The 15,814-nt window shown below is 37.3% G+C and overlaps 1 protein-coding gene across 1 annotated transcript in view; it reads right to left on the minus strand.

The window, feature by feature from the left end:
* ALG5 (ALG5 dolichyl-phosphate beta-glucosyltransferase) overlaps positions 1-15,814 on the minus strand; it is a 50,860-nt gene that overhangs the window by 12,013 nt on the left and 23,033 nt on the right. Inside the window, exons 7-8 of the mRNA XM_003826894.7 lie at positions 10,132-10,191; positions 3,727-3,878 (exon numbers count right to left, since the gene is read on the minus strand). Coding sequence (XP_003826942.2) covers positions 3,727-3,878; positions 10,132-10,191 — 212 coding nt within the window. The remainder of the gene's footprint in view (positions 1-3,726; positions 3,879-10,131; positions 10,192-15,814) is intronic.

The raw sequence follows: 15,814 nt of genomic DNA on the forward strand, positions 1-15,814 counted from the left end.
CTCCCGGGTTCAAGCAATTCTCCTGCCTCAGCCTCCCAAGTAGCTAGGATTACAGGTGCCTACCAGCACGCTTGGCTAATTTTTAAAAATGTATTTTTAGTAAAGACGAGGTTTCACCATTTTGGCCAGGCTGGTCTTGAACTCCTGACCTCAAGTGATCCATCCGCTTCGGCCTCCCAAAGTGCTGGGATTACAGGCGTGAGCCACTGCGCCCAGCCGATACCAAGTCTTAATTTTAGGTATACTCCTTTACAGATTTCTAATACCTAGAAACTCTATTTGATTTCGATTTCTTGAAAGTTCTGAGAAAAATTTCAATGAATCCTTAAGAAAAAATAGTCAAATGTCAAAGGTGACATTTGGAAATAAGGCATAGATATACAACTTGGTTTCTGTAACTTATATCGTTCTTTAGTCTTGATTTAAAGTGCAGGAACAAAGATGTTTAAATAAAAACCACTGATGACATATTATTGTGGTGAAGGGTATACTGCTCATTAAGCTGATACATGTATACTTGGTGGTTCTCCTTTAGAGGCACCAAATAAACATAATGTACCCTAAAGAAAAATGTGAGCAGTTAAAATTTTAAGTGAGGTGAATCTTTTTTTTTCCCTAATAAAATTAAAGCAAAAAACAAACCGAGACAGGTTTCACCATTGTTGCCCATGCTGGTTTCAAATTCCTGGACTCAAGCAATCCACCTGCCTCAGCCTCCCAAAGTGCTAGGATTACCACTGTAAGCCACCATCCCCAGCCATTAAGTGAGGTCAATCTTATGTCAATTAACACAAAATAAATAAAAGGCTTGCATGTAACATTAACACTAAACAAAGAAAAAAAACCCCAATAATGTTCTTTAACTTAACCCCACAAGAACTGCTGTCTAATACAACAGCCCCTCAGCACATGAGGATACTGAGCACTTGAAATGTGGCTAGTCTGAATTGAGATGTGCTGTAAATTTGAATATATAGTACAAAGAAAATAATGTAAAATATTTCAACTTTTTTCATACTGATTGCATGGTGATATGACAATATCTTGGAAATATATTGGATAACAAGTAAATCTTATCAGCTTTTTACTTTTTTTAAGAGACAGGATTTCACCCTGTTGCCCAGGCTAAAGTACAGTGGTGCAATCATAGCTCACTGCAGCCTAAACTGGGCTTATGAGATCCTCCTGCCTCAGTCTCCTGAGTGGCTGGGACTACAGGCGTGCACACCACCACACCAAGCTAATTAAAAAAAATTTTTTTTCTGGAGACAGGGTCTTGCTATGTTTTCCAGGGTGGTCTTTAACTCCCGGCCTCAAGTGATCCTCCCCACCTTGGCCTCCCAAAGAACTGGGATTACAGGCATGAGCCATCTTTTTACTTTTTAAATGTGGCTAATAGAAAATTTGAAATTACATATATGCCTTGCCTCTTGTCTCATATTTCTATTAAACAATGCTGCCCTAGAACAATCCTGACAGGGAAGCTTCATGATTTTTAAGTTATCAATCCTAACCTTTTATATTTCAACAAAAATGAAAGATCCTCAACAACGAAAAATAGTATTCTCAATTTCTAAATTCTTCCTTTCAAACCACAAAGAACCTGCATCTCTGACCCTAGTTCTGGAGCCAATAGCTGACTGAAAAATAGCTAATGCAGACAGAGGGCTTTACTTCTAGAGTCGTTTCTTAAATTAGATTTTCTGATTTCGAAGTCTATTAACTATGAGTTTATTTTATTTTTCAACATAATAAAAACACATATCTAAATTTGACAACTAATGTAGACTACTTAAAATGTTTTAATCTAGGAAAAAAAGATTTTAAAAAGTCTGAATGATAATTCTGAAAATACATTTTTTAAAGTAGTATTTTTGGGGTTATATGGCATATATTTCTAGGAAGACAACAGGTCTTTGAAAACAGATGCCCAAAAATTGTAGAGAGTATAAAAATGGACACATACTGGCATAATCATGCAGATACCCAACATGAACAGGATTCACACAGAACCCATGACTAAGTATTAGTTCTTTCAACAGTATTTACTGGGTACCTACTATGTGCCGGGCATGATATTAGATAGTGGGATATACTAATAAGTAAAATTAAATGTGACTCTTGCTCTCATGGAGAAAGATTATGCTTTAATCGAGAAAAAGAAACATTAAGTAATTACGTAAATATAAGAAAAAACTACAAATGTCATAGGTGCTATGAATACAGCACATGGCACTGCAACAGGATATAATTAGGGGCACCCGAGCTAATTATATTATCTTTAGAGAGTGAGGGCAGGCTACCCTAAGGAAGATCTGAAGAAGGTGAGAAGGGGCGTGGTTAGAAAAGAAAAGAGTCCGCATGTGGAGACACAGGTGGGGCCAGACTAAAGACCATGGGAAGCCCATGAAGGAATATAAGCAGAAGAGGTGCATATGATTGATCACACTTAAGTTTGCAAAGACCTTGTGGGCTACAGCATGGTAGTCTGGAGAAGGATGGTGTTCTGGATGGCGGTGGTAGAGATGGAGAGAAATGGAGGAACATAAAAGCTAAAATCAACAGGCCCTGTCATGGATTGGATATATGCATGTGGAGAATGTCAGGGCTGATGTCAGGGTTTCAGCTTCTGTACGACAGTGCTAGCCACCTGTATCTCCAGTATGTTTCAAAAGAGAGCTCAGGAGTATCAAATGCTGCTGATGGGTTAAGTGTGACAAGTGGTCATTTAACATGACCACTGGCTTCAATGACATAGAGGTGGCTAGATGTTAAGATTAAGTAGACTGGGTGCAGTGGCTCACGTCTGTAATCGCAGCACTTTGGGTGGATCACCTGAGGTCAGGAGTTCAAGACCAGCCTGGCCAACATGGTGAAACCCCATCTCTACTAAAAATACAAAAACTAGCTGGGTGTGGTGGCGCCCACCTGTAATCCCAGCTACTTGGGAGGCTGAGGCAGGAGAATCACTTGAACGCAGGAGGCGGAGGTTGCAGTGAGCTGAAATCCTGCCATTGTACTCCATCCTGGGCGACAAGAGCGAAACTAAAAAAAAAAAAAAAAAAAAGATGAGGCATGGAAGAAAATCCATATGAAGAAGGTGGGGTGAGGAGTGAGTGGGAAGCAAGAAAACAAAGCCAGTGAATATAAAACACTTTTTCAAGAGAAGGTTGCTTGTGAAGGAGACAGGGCTAGAGCTGGAAGGGCACAGCAGGGTCAATGGAAAGGGTTCTGGGAAAGATGTGATGGAGGGGAAAAGGCTGAATACACAAGAGATGAAATACATGGAGAGGATTAGGTTTTGACAAGGTGGAAGGAGATGTAGAGGTCAAAAGATCGGTCTTAGGAAAGACACCTTATCTCCCGTAGAAGGAAGAAAAGAGAAAATGGGTGCCCTATTCTGTTTTGATATTTCTGAGCTTTTTCTTTTTTCTTCAAAGGAAAAAAAAGGAAGTCTAAGGAAAAAAAATGTTTTCAGGCCACTCAATTTCTACTGTCTACAATTAAGGTGAACACACATAACTTTATACCATATGGTTGGGTTTGTGTATTATCAAAATAAGATCCAACTCAGGAAAAGTATAAAGACAAGATCAAGTTTACATACATTATTGTCAATTTTGTTTAAATCTACATGTTCATTATAAATATACAGGGCTGTTTCTCATTACCTAGAAGATGGCTGGGTCATAAGACAGACTGGATACATTCCAGTCAGAAACCTACCATCGTTCAACGTGTAGAGATGAAAACGTCCGTGAAGCTGCTTCTCGAGTAAATAATTTGAACCCACACTGTGTGTCCCTGATTCCTTTGACACAAAGGAACCACACCAGAAAGTGGAACCCATACATGAGAAGAGTACGGAAGTAAGAACGCTGAAAACAAAGACAAAATATAAATGACTTTTCCATTCATCTGTAAAGGAGACACCGAAAACACCTGGCTGTAGACAACTGTATTTTAATATTTAATTGACTGGTAGATCTTACATAAGAACACCACTGTTCCATGAGCTTCACCAACAAAGTATATTAAAGAAACAGCAAGAATGCCTACTGCTTGGAGCAGAGTAGAGGCACTAGGAAGCAGTTACTCATTTCCTGGAGGTTGAGTCAGACAAGTGGCCAGGGCTTTAGCCTACCAGGAGAAACAGGTTTGGGGCTGCTGCTGTGAGCAAGGAGAACATCTCGTTTACTTACATATTTTATGCTGCTTTGCCCCACATATATTTCAGTTTCAAAAAAGATGTCAGTTTCCAGGATGTATTGACAAAACAAAGCACAGATGTAAGCCTGCAGTTGATACTTAACTAATGAGAATATTGACAGAAGATGTATAGCAGAGTATCATGAAGGTTATGGACTAGAAAGGAGTTTGAAACAAACACCTGGTCTTTCTAAGTATGCCAGAGATCTAATTAAATACATTTAAAATATTGAGTTCTTTAATACTTTGGATATTAAGATTAAGTAAGTTTTAATCCCATCTGAAGTTTCACTACTGTTACTGATGATTAATTTTATTAGTAGTAACAGAATATTCCATTATTCATAAAACATAGCACATTTTAAAACATAAGAACATAAGATTATTATCACTGGATTCCAGACTTTCACATTTAAGATTTAGTAAAAGATAGGATCTTTCTAAAAAATAAAATAACAAAATTTTTTTTAGAGACAGAGACGCCTTCTGTTGTCCAGGCTAGAATCCAGTGGTGTGGTCATGGTTCACTGCAGCCTCAAATTCCTGGTATCGAGTGATCCTTCTGCCTCAACCTACAGAGCAGCTGGGATCACAGGCGTGTGCCACTACACCCAGCTTCTTTAAGACACGATCTTTTAAAATGTTCCTTAGTTAAGGCAATAGACTCAAGTAATGATGCGTTACTTACATACATAAGCAACCTATTAAGAGTCTATTAGAACATTTAATATCTCATACTATAAGATAAAGGTCCCTGCCTCCTTTTGGCTTTTGCTTTTCAAAATTATAATTTTTAGTATCATTCTTCCTTTGCATGGCTTTTTCCATCATCACCAAACAGAACCACAGTGGAACAGAGTAACAAAGAAAAAGCACCAAATCAGGCGAGGTGCGGTGGCTCACACCTGTAATCCCAGCACTCTGGGAGGCTGAGGCAGGTGGATTGCTTGAGGTCAGGAGTTCGAGACCAGCCTGGCCAACATGGCGAAACCCCATCTCTACTAAAAATACAAAAATTAGCCAGGCATGGTGGCACACGCCTGTAGTCCCAGCTACTTAGGAGGCTGAGGCAGGAGAATTGCTTGAACTTGGGAGGCACAAGTTGCAATGAGCCGAGATGGTGCCACTGTACCCCAGCCTGGGTGACAGAGTGAGACTCCAACTCAAAAAAAAAAAAAGAAAAAAAGAAAAGAAAAGAAAAAGCACCAAACTAGCAGGCCTATATTTGAATCCTGGCTCCGTTACTAATTAGCAGAGTGACCTTCAACAAGTTACTTCAGCCCTCTAAGTCCATTTCCTCACTGATAAAATGAGAATAATGCCTACCTCACAAAGTTATTATAAGGATTAAATGAGATTATTTTAAAGAATATAGGGAAGTGTTTGGCACAGAAAATAACAGGAACTCAATAATGTTCTTCATACAGGAAGAAAGCTTGAAAGCTTACTTTACTCTCCTGACCACAATTTTACTTATGTATTAAATAGGGCAGGAAGGAAAGGAAGAATAAAATACTTATCCATATGGTATGTAAAACAAACTTTTAAAAATGATCTAGCACTTCTCATTTATCATCTAGAATCATTAGTTATGGGTTGATGTAAATATGTCTTACCTCTCTAAGTAGATAGGGCAGAAACCTCATCTTAAAATACTTTAGGAATCTCACAACAGCTTGCTCAGTGCTTTCCATACAAAATACTTCCAATAAATACTGGTTGACTGATTAAACCTCCAAAAGAGCACTTATGCTTAGGAAAGGAACAAATAGAAATTGAAAGATAGAAAAATAAAAATTAAAGGTAGAAAAATAATACCTATAAATTATTCTCCTTGAGTGATTTTTAATGTGATTTGAGTGAGCTTATTTGTTAGCAAATAAAACTATTCATGACTGCTCTGGCTTGGATGTTAATACAGGATTTTTGTTTGTTTTAGGATAATGGCTATTTTTTAAAAAGCAGAAAAATGTAGAGTTCACATGAAGACCTTAAGTTATTTGATTTCTCACATATTTAAAAGCTTAACAAGGTTAGTCACAAACAAGATAATCTTGTTTTTGTTTTTAGAACTTTGCAAAATATCTTAAAATTTAGAAGATACCTAAAATATAGGATAGACTTATTTAGTTAAGTGAAGCTACTAAAAGAGAGAAGGCTTATATGATCTTCTGAAATGGCCATTTAAAACATTAAGGAAAACAATTTTCACTGTTTCAGTGTTAACGCTAGTATCTTCAATGTTTATAAAATGTAAACAAGAAATTAATTCAGGTGAAATTTAAAGGTGACTGCTAATTTCATTAACTTAAAATAAGAAGTTCAAAGAAGTCCCAGGACTTAAGCAAAGACTCTTTAAACAAAAACTAAAAACATTAAGTAACCACTAATGGATTCTATTTTTGAATCCTTTTAAAATGATAAATTCAAGAATAGCCAGACCATATATAAACATTACTGTTATACAGAACACATGGGAATATAAGCACTTTTAAGGATGATACAAGACTCCATCAGGGCAGTGTCATGTTTGTCTTCCAAGGGAGCGGTAAAAGAGGTGGTAGAATAATTGAGAAATGTAGAAAAATATCAAGGAAAGATGTTTCTGAACATTAGGCAATAAGCTACCGAAGTTGTCATTTGCTATCTTGATTAATTCTTTTATAATTTTCTCATTGTCCACAGATTGATCACCATGCAGGGGTTTATTACTGACAGCACATGAAGGGAAATGGAAAGCCATGCTGCAGTTTTCTGGACATGAGGCGGATGCATGTCTTGTGCCTCTTGGAGACCACCTTTTGTGAGACAGCTATGGTTCTATAAGAATAAGCTGGACTCGAACAAGCCTACTGAGCAGTAGTTGTCATAGCATCTGCAGCGGACAACCAATGATCTCTAGTGAGTATCAAAGGTTATCCCTTCTTTCTATAGAATGACAACCAATTCTGTGGGAATCAAGAGCACTAAACCAAACACTTGGTTTTAGAGATGAAAGAATGGATGGATGGAGACAAGATGAATTATAAATATGTGGTTCCTGCGATTGATCCCTTGATACCTGGCTAAGAGCAGTACTAGGTAAAAGATTTAGACCATAGCATAAGTCTCATTTAAATACTAGTGTATTTCTAGGAAAAATTCAGAGTTTTCAACCAATGAAAGTTCTAAGTGAAAAGAATTTACACCATGAAAAACAAAACCAAAACACATGGCTCCTTTCTACAGCCACCACCAACAAATACAAGAACTATCTCTTGCCTATATTACTCACTGGCTCCTAAGTCTGCCTTTGGCTATTTTTCCAAACTATATTTTTTCCTTCACCAAGTAGATTATCCTTTCTCATCTCATTAATATATTTTTTAAAAAAAAAAAAAGAAAGAAAAAAAGTACTTAAAAAACCATTAAATTAGTATTGATCTATTTTCATTAGCTGTTTTAGTGTGCAAAAACAAATTTTTATTTATTTATTTATTTAATTAATTAATTTTTTTGAGGAGGAGGCGTCTTACTCTGTCGCCCAGGCTGGAGTGCAGTGGCCTGATCTCAGCTCACCTGCAACCTCTGCCTCCCGGGTTCAAGTGATTCTCCTGCCTCAGCCTCCCAAGTAGCTGGGATTACAGGTGCCTGCCACCACGCTTGGCTAATTTTTACATTATTAGTAGAGACGGGGTTTTACCATGTTGGCTAGGCTGGTCTCAAACTCCTGACCTCAGGTGATCCACCTGCCTCGGCCTCTCAAAGTGCTGGGATTACAGGTGTGAGCCACTGCGTCCAGCCTATTTGTTATTTCAACACAGATAACTGTATTTATAATATCATACTATTTTTTACAAACAACCTAATATTTCAGGTTTTATCCCATGTTATTAAATAGTCTCCATTATCATCAGCTTTACTGGCTGCACATTTCATCTAGGGCTATAGCTGTATTTCCTATTGTGGGAATTTAGTATTTAATAGTTTCTACTATAATTTTATATATATACTATTTTATAATTATACATATATATACTATTTTATAATTATACACATATATATATAAAATGTGCTGAACATCTTAGACACATACTTTTCCTTTACTTATCCCCCGTGCGTTGTTAAACTGATGAAGCAGGATTAATTCCAAGCTCTCTTCCCATTTTAAATATCTAGGAGTGTGCTATTCTCTATGGTTAACAGATTAACCTTTTTCAAACATCAGTGAGACTCTCTAGGATACATAGAATACTAGACTAGGTGCTAGTGAAATAATTACTTCTAAAAAAAAGGAGAAGAGGCCAGGCGTGGTGGCTGACACCTGTAATCCCAGCACTTCGGGAGGCCAAGGAGGGCAGATGGCGAGGTCAGGAGTTCGAGACCAAATGGCGAAACTGCCTCTACTAAAAATACAAAAATTAGCTGGGTGTGGTGGCGCACGCCTGTAATCCCAGCTACTCGGGAAGCTGAGGCAGGAGAATCGCTTGAATCCGGGAGGCAGAGGTTGCAGTAAGCCGAGATTGCGCCACTGCACTCCAACTTGGGTGACAGAGTTAGACTCTGCCTCATAAAAACAAAAAAACAAACAAAAAAAGAAGGCCGGGCGTGGTGGCTCATGCCTGTAATCCCAGCACTTTGGGAGGCCAAGGCAGGTGGATCACCTAAGGTCAGGAGTTTGAGACCAGCTTGGCCAACATGGTGAAACCTCTTCTACTAAAACTACAAAAATTAGCCAGGCATGATGGCGTGTACCTGTAATCTCAGCTTCTTGGGAGACTGAGGCAGAAGAATTGCTTGAACCCGGGAGGCAGAGGTTGCAGTGAGCCAAGATTGCGCCACTGCACTGCATCCTGGGTGACAGAGCGAGACTCTGTCTCAAAAATAAATAAACAAAAAATAAAAAGAGAGTCTGGGTTTTTGTACTTCAATATAATCCTTAAAAGGTTTTTGTCACTCTGTCATCAATATACCTTTTTTAAAAATTAAAATTTCTACATATCTCTTTTCCGAATCATTGGGGGAAAGGTTCAACCTTTTATTCTACTGGTTCTCAAAGCCTCATGTACATAAGAGTGACCTGGGAAATTGTTACTCTAGTTTTTCTAGCATAACCTACAAAATGAAGAATTGAACATCTTTAGTGACATTTTTACACCCTAAAAGGGCAGTTGCAAACTTGTGAAATTTTAAGGTATAGTGTTTTTCTAAGAGGAATGAGGTTAAAAAAAAATTTTTAACTGAATAAAATTCAAAATAAAGCACTTAACTGTGCCAATGTTAGAAAAAAATAAAGGCAAGTTGATTGGTTAAAAAATGCATCATTTAGGCCAGGCGCAGTGGCTCACACCTGTAATCCTAGTACTTTGGGAGGCTGAGGCAGGCGGATTACCTGAGCTCAGGAGTTCAAGACCAGGCTGGGCAACACAGTGAAACCCTGTCTCTACCAAAATACAAAATCATAGCCAGGTGTGGCGGTGTGCGCCTGTAGTCCCAGCTACTTGTGAGGCTGAGGCAGGAGAACTGCTTGAACCCAGGAAGTGGAGGTTGCCCAGTGAGCCGAGATTGCACCACTGCACTCCAGCCTGGGCAACAGAGGGAGACTTCGTCTCCAAAAAAAAAAAAAAAAAAAAAGCGTAATTTAGAAGTTTGTTTTATTACTGAACAGATTCTCTTTATCTTAAAAATATATTAAAAAGAACTGCTTCCATCCTAAGGCAAAGCGAAGTCCACATCTTCTTGTATATGCTTAAAAAAAAAAATCAATTCTAAAATGTGCCAATCCTTCATAACCTTTCCACAATTAAAACATTAATTTCTTTTGAAAGGAACCTCATGTTTAAGAGATTAGACATAAAAGCCAGTTTCTTGCCAGATATATATATAAAAAAAGAAATAAAAGCCAATTAATTGGCTGTCCCATGCCAATTAATGAAGTCTCACCTGAGCAATTGATTCTTTTTCTAAATGAGCTCGAGATCCACATGCTATAGCCATTTGATTCTGAGGGAAAAAGCAGAGATAGTTTTTCAATATTTAAATATCACTAATAAAAATATTTATTTTCAATGAGAATATCTCATTTTTAGAAACTGATTTTAAAAAAAGTTGACATTAAAAATCTTTTAAAGGTTTATTGAAAAGTTCAGAATATGTACAACTTTGAGAAGCCTAATCATACTAAAAAGACACTAAATTTTGCTTAAATAGAGCTAAATATAAGGGGCATGTGTTATGTTAAAATTTGTAACTTTAAATGATATTTTTTGTGTGAAAATACTATATTATTTGAGAGAAAAATTAGTGGTATGAGAAAGAAAAGGGTTACCTGTAGATGACATAATTATATACCTTGAAAATCAAAGAATAGCAACTGAAAAACTACATTAGAAACAAAGAATTTTAAAAGATGAGTAGTCACAAAATGAATATAATATACAAAACTTTAGATGTCACATGTACGAACAATAATCACAAGATATAATCGAAGACAGCATTTATAACACCAATAAAAATGAAAAATCTAGAAATAAAGTTTATAAGAAAGGTAGAAAGTTTAGACAAGATCTAAATAAAGGAAACATGTAAATGCTAACAAGGAAAACAACAGATTTAAACACACAGAAGGTCTTGTCATGATATATGAGAGGATATAGTAACAGCATTAAAAAGTCAATGCTTCTGGCCAGGCGTGGTGGCTCACACCTGTAATCGCAGCACTTTGGGAGGCCAAGGAGGGCAGATCACGAGGTCAGGAGATCGAGATCATCCTGGCTAACACAGTGAAACCCCATCTCTACTAAAAATTCACAAAATTAGCCAGGCGTGGTGGCGGGTGCCTGTAGTCCCAGCTACTCGGGAGGCTGAGGCAGAAGAATGGCATGAACCCAGGAGGCAGAGCTTGCAGTGAGCCGAGATCACACCACTGTGCTCCAGCCTGGGAGACAGAGCAAGACTCCGTCTCAAAAAAAAAAAAAAAAAAAAAAAATCAATGCTTCCTAACTTAAAACCAATAAAAATACCAAAATGATTTTTCATTGAACTGGACAAGCTGATTTTAGAGTTTCCATTAAAAAAAAAAAAAAGGTCCTTGTTAGTATAGTGGTGAGAAAATAAAAAAATTTTTAAAAGAGAAGCAAAAATAATCAAGAAAGAGCCAGGAAAATTCAAGAGTAAAGGATGACTCATCACAAAAATTTTAAAAATATATGATAAAGCTACAATAATTCAAACTAAGGTGCTGGAATGTGAATAGACAAATCCATGGACAATTCCATGGACAGAATGAAAAGGCCAGGAAACACATACACAAAGCCATATGAGTACTTAGAATATGATAAAGATGACCTTTTAAATCAGTGGGAAAAAGAGGAACTGACAAATGGTGTGGGACATTGTGGTAGCCACTTGGAAACCAAATTAAGTTGGACTTGAGCTTCTTAACTGAATAATGGGACATAGTCCAGATACATCAAATATTTAAATGTAAAACATCAGAAATCATTTTGTAAATAATCTGAAGGAAGGTACAAGTACAAAAAACCAGAAGACGGATCCATTTGTTAGTAACATTTTAAAGAATTGTATGACAAAATAACAAAAAATCCAACCATATTCAAAACTAAAAGACAAAAAAACTGGGGGAAAATATTGGCAATTTATACTACAGACAAAAGGTTAATTTCCAAAAAGCATAAAGTGCATTTACTGTTTTAAAAAGTACCCAAAAATACAGTTGGAAAAGAAGCAGACTTGAAACAGAGTACACAAAAGAGGAAGTGAAAATAGCTCTTGAACAACTGAAAAGATCCTCAATTACACTTATTCCAAGAGTAATGCAAATAAAACCTGTAATTTTTTACCATACTGTGCCCGCACACTCTCTAGCAACAGCAATTTGAAATGTTATCAAAATTACAAATATACATATAACCTGACCCAGCAATTCCAACAATTCTTCCGACAAATATACTTGCATATGTGTAAAATGACTTTCACAGAGTTTAATCATTTCAGTATTTGAAGTAGCAAACCTGCATCTCCATCCGAAGGGACTGGCTATGAAGATGTGAAAGAATGAGGAAGGTCTTTATGCATAAATATAGTGCAATCTCCAAGACACATTGTTAAGTAGAAACAAGAGAACACTGTATAGTACCACACTTTGCAATTTTAAAAAGAATACATAAACAGTATGCATCTTCCCAATAAAAGAAATGAGTAACACTAGCTATATCTGAGGGTAACTGAGAGATGAAAAGTAGAGCTAGTTTCACTGTATATCTTTCTTATACCATTTGAATTTTGAATGACTAACAAAAATAAATTTAAAAGTGCTCATTATAAAAAATTTGCAAGTATACAAATTTACATATATAAATGATAATTAAAGAGAAAACTCATGTATTATCTTACTACCTAAAAGCAGCCACTGTTTTAAACTGTGTATATTTCTTTGTATTCTTTTTTCTCTACATTACAAAAAACCATAGCTCAAATTTACTCATGTATGTCATGTTCCTTTTCAACAAAAATTTATTCATGTTAAAGTTTATTGTTTTTATACTTTTTATTATGGGTATTTTCAAACATACGCAAAACTAGAAAGAAGGGGAAAATGAAGCACCACATATCTACTACCTAGCTTCAATAATTAGCAACACATTGCCAATCTTGTTCTATGTAAAGCCCCCCCACCACCATCCCACCCAACCTGGGATTATTTTGAAAAAAATTCTAGATATCATATGTTACAAATTCATATAATGTCAATCATAGTACCACTATGATACCTAAAACACCAATAATTCCTTAATACCATCAGACATACATATTTCAAATTTGCCCAATTATCTCTTAAATGTTTTCAGTTTGTTTGAATGAATGGCCAAATAAAATCCATACAGGGCCAGGCGCAGTGGCTCAGGCCTGTAATCCCAGCACTTTGGGTGGCCGAGGCAGGCACGTCACAAGATCAAGAGATCCAGACCATCCTGGCCAACATGGGGAAACCCTGTCTCTACTAAAAATACAAAAATCAGCTGGGCGTGGTGGCATGCGCCTGTAGTCCCAGCCACTTGGGAGGTTGCGGCAGGAGAATTGCTTGAACTCAGGAGGCGGAGGGTGCAGTGAGCCAAGATTGCACCATTGCATCCCAGCCTGGGCAACAAGAGTAAAACTCTGTCTAAAAAAACAAACAACCACCACCAAAAAAATCCATACAAATCAGTTGGTATTTCTTTTATCTGTGGGTTCTCCCTACCTCTTTAAATTTTTTTCTTGTAACCTGAAGAAACCACATTGTTTGCTCTACAGTTTCCTAGGTTTTAGATGTTGCTGATTGCACCCCCATGGTGACATTTAACATGTTCTCCTGTCCCCTGTACTTCCTCTAAACTGGTAGTTAGATTCAGAGGCTTGATAAGATTCAAGTTGGATTACCTTTCAAGAATTTGTCATAATAGGGCTGCATGGTAGTTTTTCTTTTTCGTGTCAATTGTAAGGGCTATACAATATTTTAATGTACAGATTTACCATTACTTTGACTATTTGCCTATTTGTTGTCCTTTCTAATTTTATGTTATAGAAAGGCAACTGAAAGGACATCTTTGAATATAAAACTCTTATCTGTATTTTAGATTTCCTTCTTTGGAGTCCTAGATGTAGAATACTAAGTTAAAACTCTGAATGTTTTTTAATGCATATGGGCCAAATTTTCCTTTAAAAGGTTCTTTACCTGTAATCCAAGTACTTTGGGAGGCCGAAGTGGGCACATCACTTGAGACCAGGTGTTTGAGACCAACCTTGGCAACATAGCGAAACCCCATCTCTATTAAAAATACAAAAATTGGCCAGGCATGGTAGCGTGCCCCTGTAGTCCCAGCTACTCGGGAGGCCAAGGCAGGAACCACTGCACTTCAGCCTGGGCAACAGAGCAGTAACTTGTCTCAAAAAAAAAAAAAAAAAAAAAAAAATGTTACTTACATTCCCATTAACTGGTATGATATTGACTATTAAATCAAATTCTTGTCAGTTCTAGTTATTCTATCTTTATTATTAATAAAAAAATAAAACGTTTGGGGGATGTTTTAGCTATCCATATTTTCTTTAAAGAATTTTCTAGGCTGGGCACAGTAGCTTATGCCTGTAATCCTAGCACTTTGGGAAGCTGAGGTGGGCAGATCACCTGAGATCAGGAGTTCAAGACCCGTCTGACCAACATGGTGAAACCATTTCTACTAAAAATACAAAAACTAGCCAGGAGTGGTGGTGCATGCCTGTAATCCCAGCTACTCAGGAGGCTGAGGCAGGAAACTGCTTGACTCTGGGAGGTGGAGGTTGTAGTGAGACAAGATTGCGCCATCGCACTCCAGCTTCAGTGACAGAGTGAGACTCTGTCTCAAAAAAAAAAAAAAAAAAAAAAAAGAAAACAATTTTCTTAGCTGGGCACGGTGGTTCATGGCTATAATCCCAGCACTTTGGGAGGCTAAGGCAGGCAGATATCCTGAGGTCAGGAGTTCAAGACTAGCCTGGTCAACATGGCAAAACCTCATTTCTACTAAAAATACATAAATTAGCTGGCTGTGGTTGCAAGCGCCTGTAGTCCCAGCTATTTGGGAGGCTGAGGCAGGAGAATCGCTTGAACCTGGGAGGCAGAGGTTGCAGTGAGCCGAGATCGCACCACTGCACTCCAGCCTGGGCAACAGACCGAGACTTTGTCTCAGGGAAAAAAAAAAAAATTGTGTTATATACTTTGCCTACTATTTAGTAGTAAAATAATTTCTTCCCTTGTTTTTCTGGTAGAGGTACTTTGTGCAGAAAGGGACAGAATGATTTTCTTAGAGAGGAAGCATGTTAAAAGTTCAAACAGCATATGGCAAATCAGTTTTAACTTTAAACTTGAAAAGAGCAACAACACTATTGAGTAATACATAAAAAAGAACATACTTCTCCATTTCAAAGATTCATGAGTAGAGTTAAAATACCATGTAATTTAACTAAAAACAAATCAAAATCCAAAAAACTTTCTTTTACAAATCTCGTTTTTATCTCAGCATAAGTCCCCAAGAGCTTTTAAGGGTTTTGTGTATCTGAAGAATTCTGATGTAAGAGCTGAATCCCTGATACCAATCTCACTATCAGGTAGAATTAATCTAAACATTTTTTCAAAAAGTTAGCTGTTCTTCAGAAATGAAAGATATCTTTGTTTTAAAAACTGCCCATGTTAGAAAATGTCTGCAGACATGGAGTCTCTTTCTTTTAAACCTCTTTTGGAGTATAACTGAATTTCCCATGGTTTTTTAAAATGAGTATTTAAGTTACTATGACAATTGGCTTTTAATAAGTGAGGCAGGTGTGGTGGCATGTGCCTGTAGTCCTAGCCACTAGGGAGGCTGAGGTAAGAGGACTGCGGCTGAGTCATGATGGCACCACTGCACCCCAGCCTGGGCAACAGAAGGAGATCCCAACTCATTTAAAAAAACAAAAAAAAAGGTGCAGTGGCTCATGCCTATACTCCCAGCACTTTGGGAGGCTGAGGCAGGGGAATCGCTTGAGGCCAGGAGTTCAAGACCAGCCTGGCCAACATGGTGAAACCCCGTCTCTACTAAAAATACAAAAATCAGCC

Source organism: Pan paniscus, chromosome 14 (genome assembly GCF_029289425.2).
Source record: "Pan paniscus chromosome 14, NHGRI_mPanPan1-v2.0_pri, whole genome shotgun sequence".
In the NCBI taxonomy this organism is placed as follows: domain Eukaryota; kingdom Metazoa; phylum Chordata; class Mammalia; order Primates; family Hominidae; genus Pan; species Pan paniscus.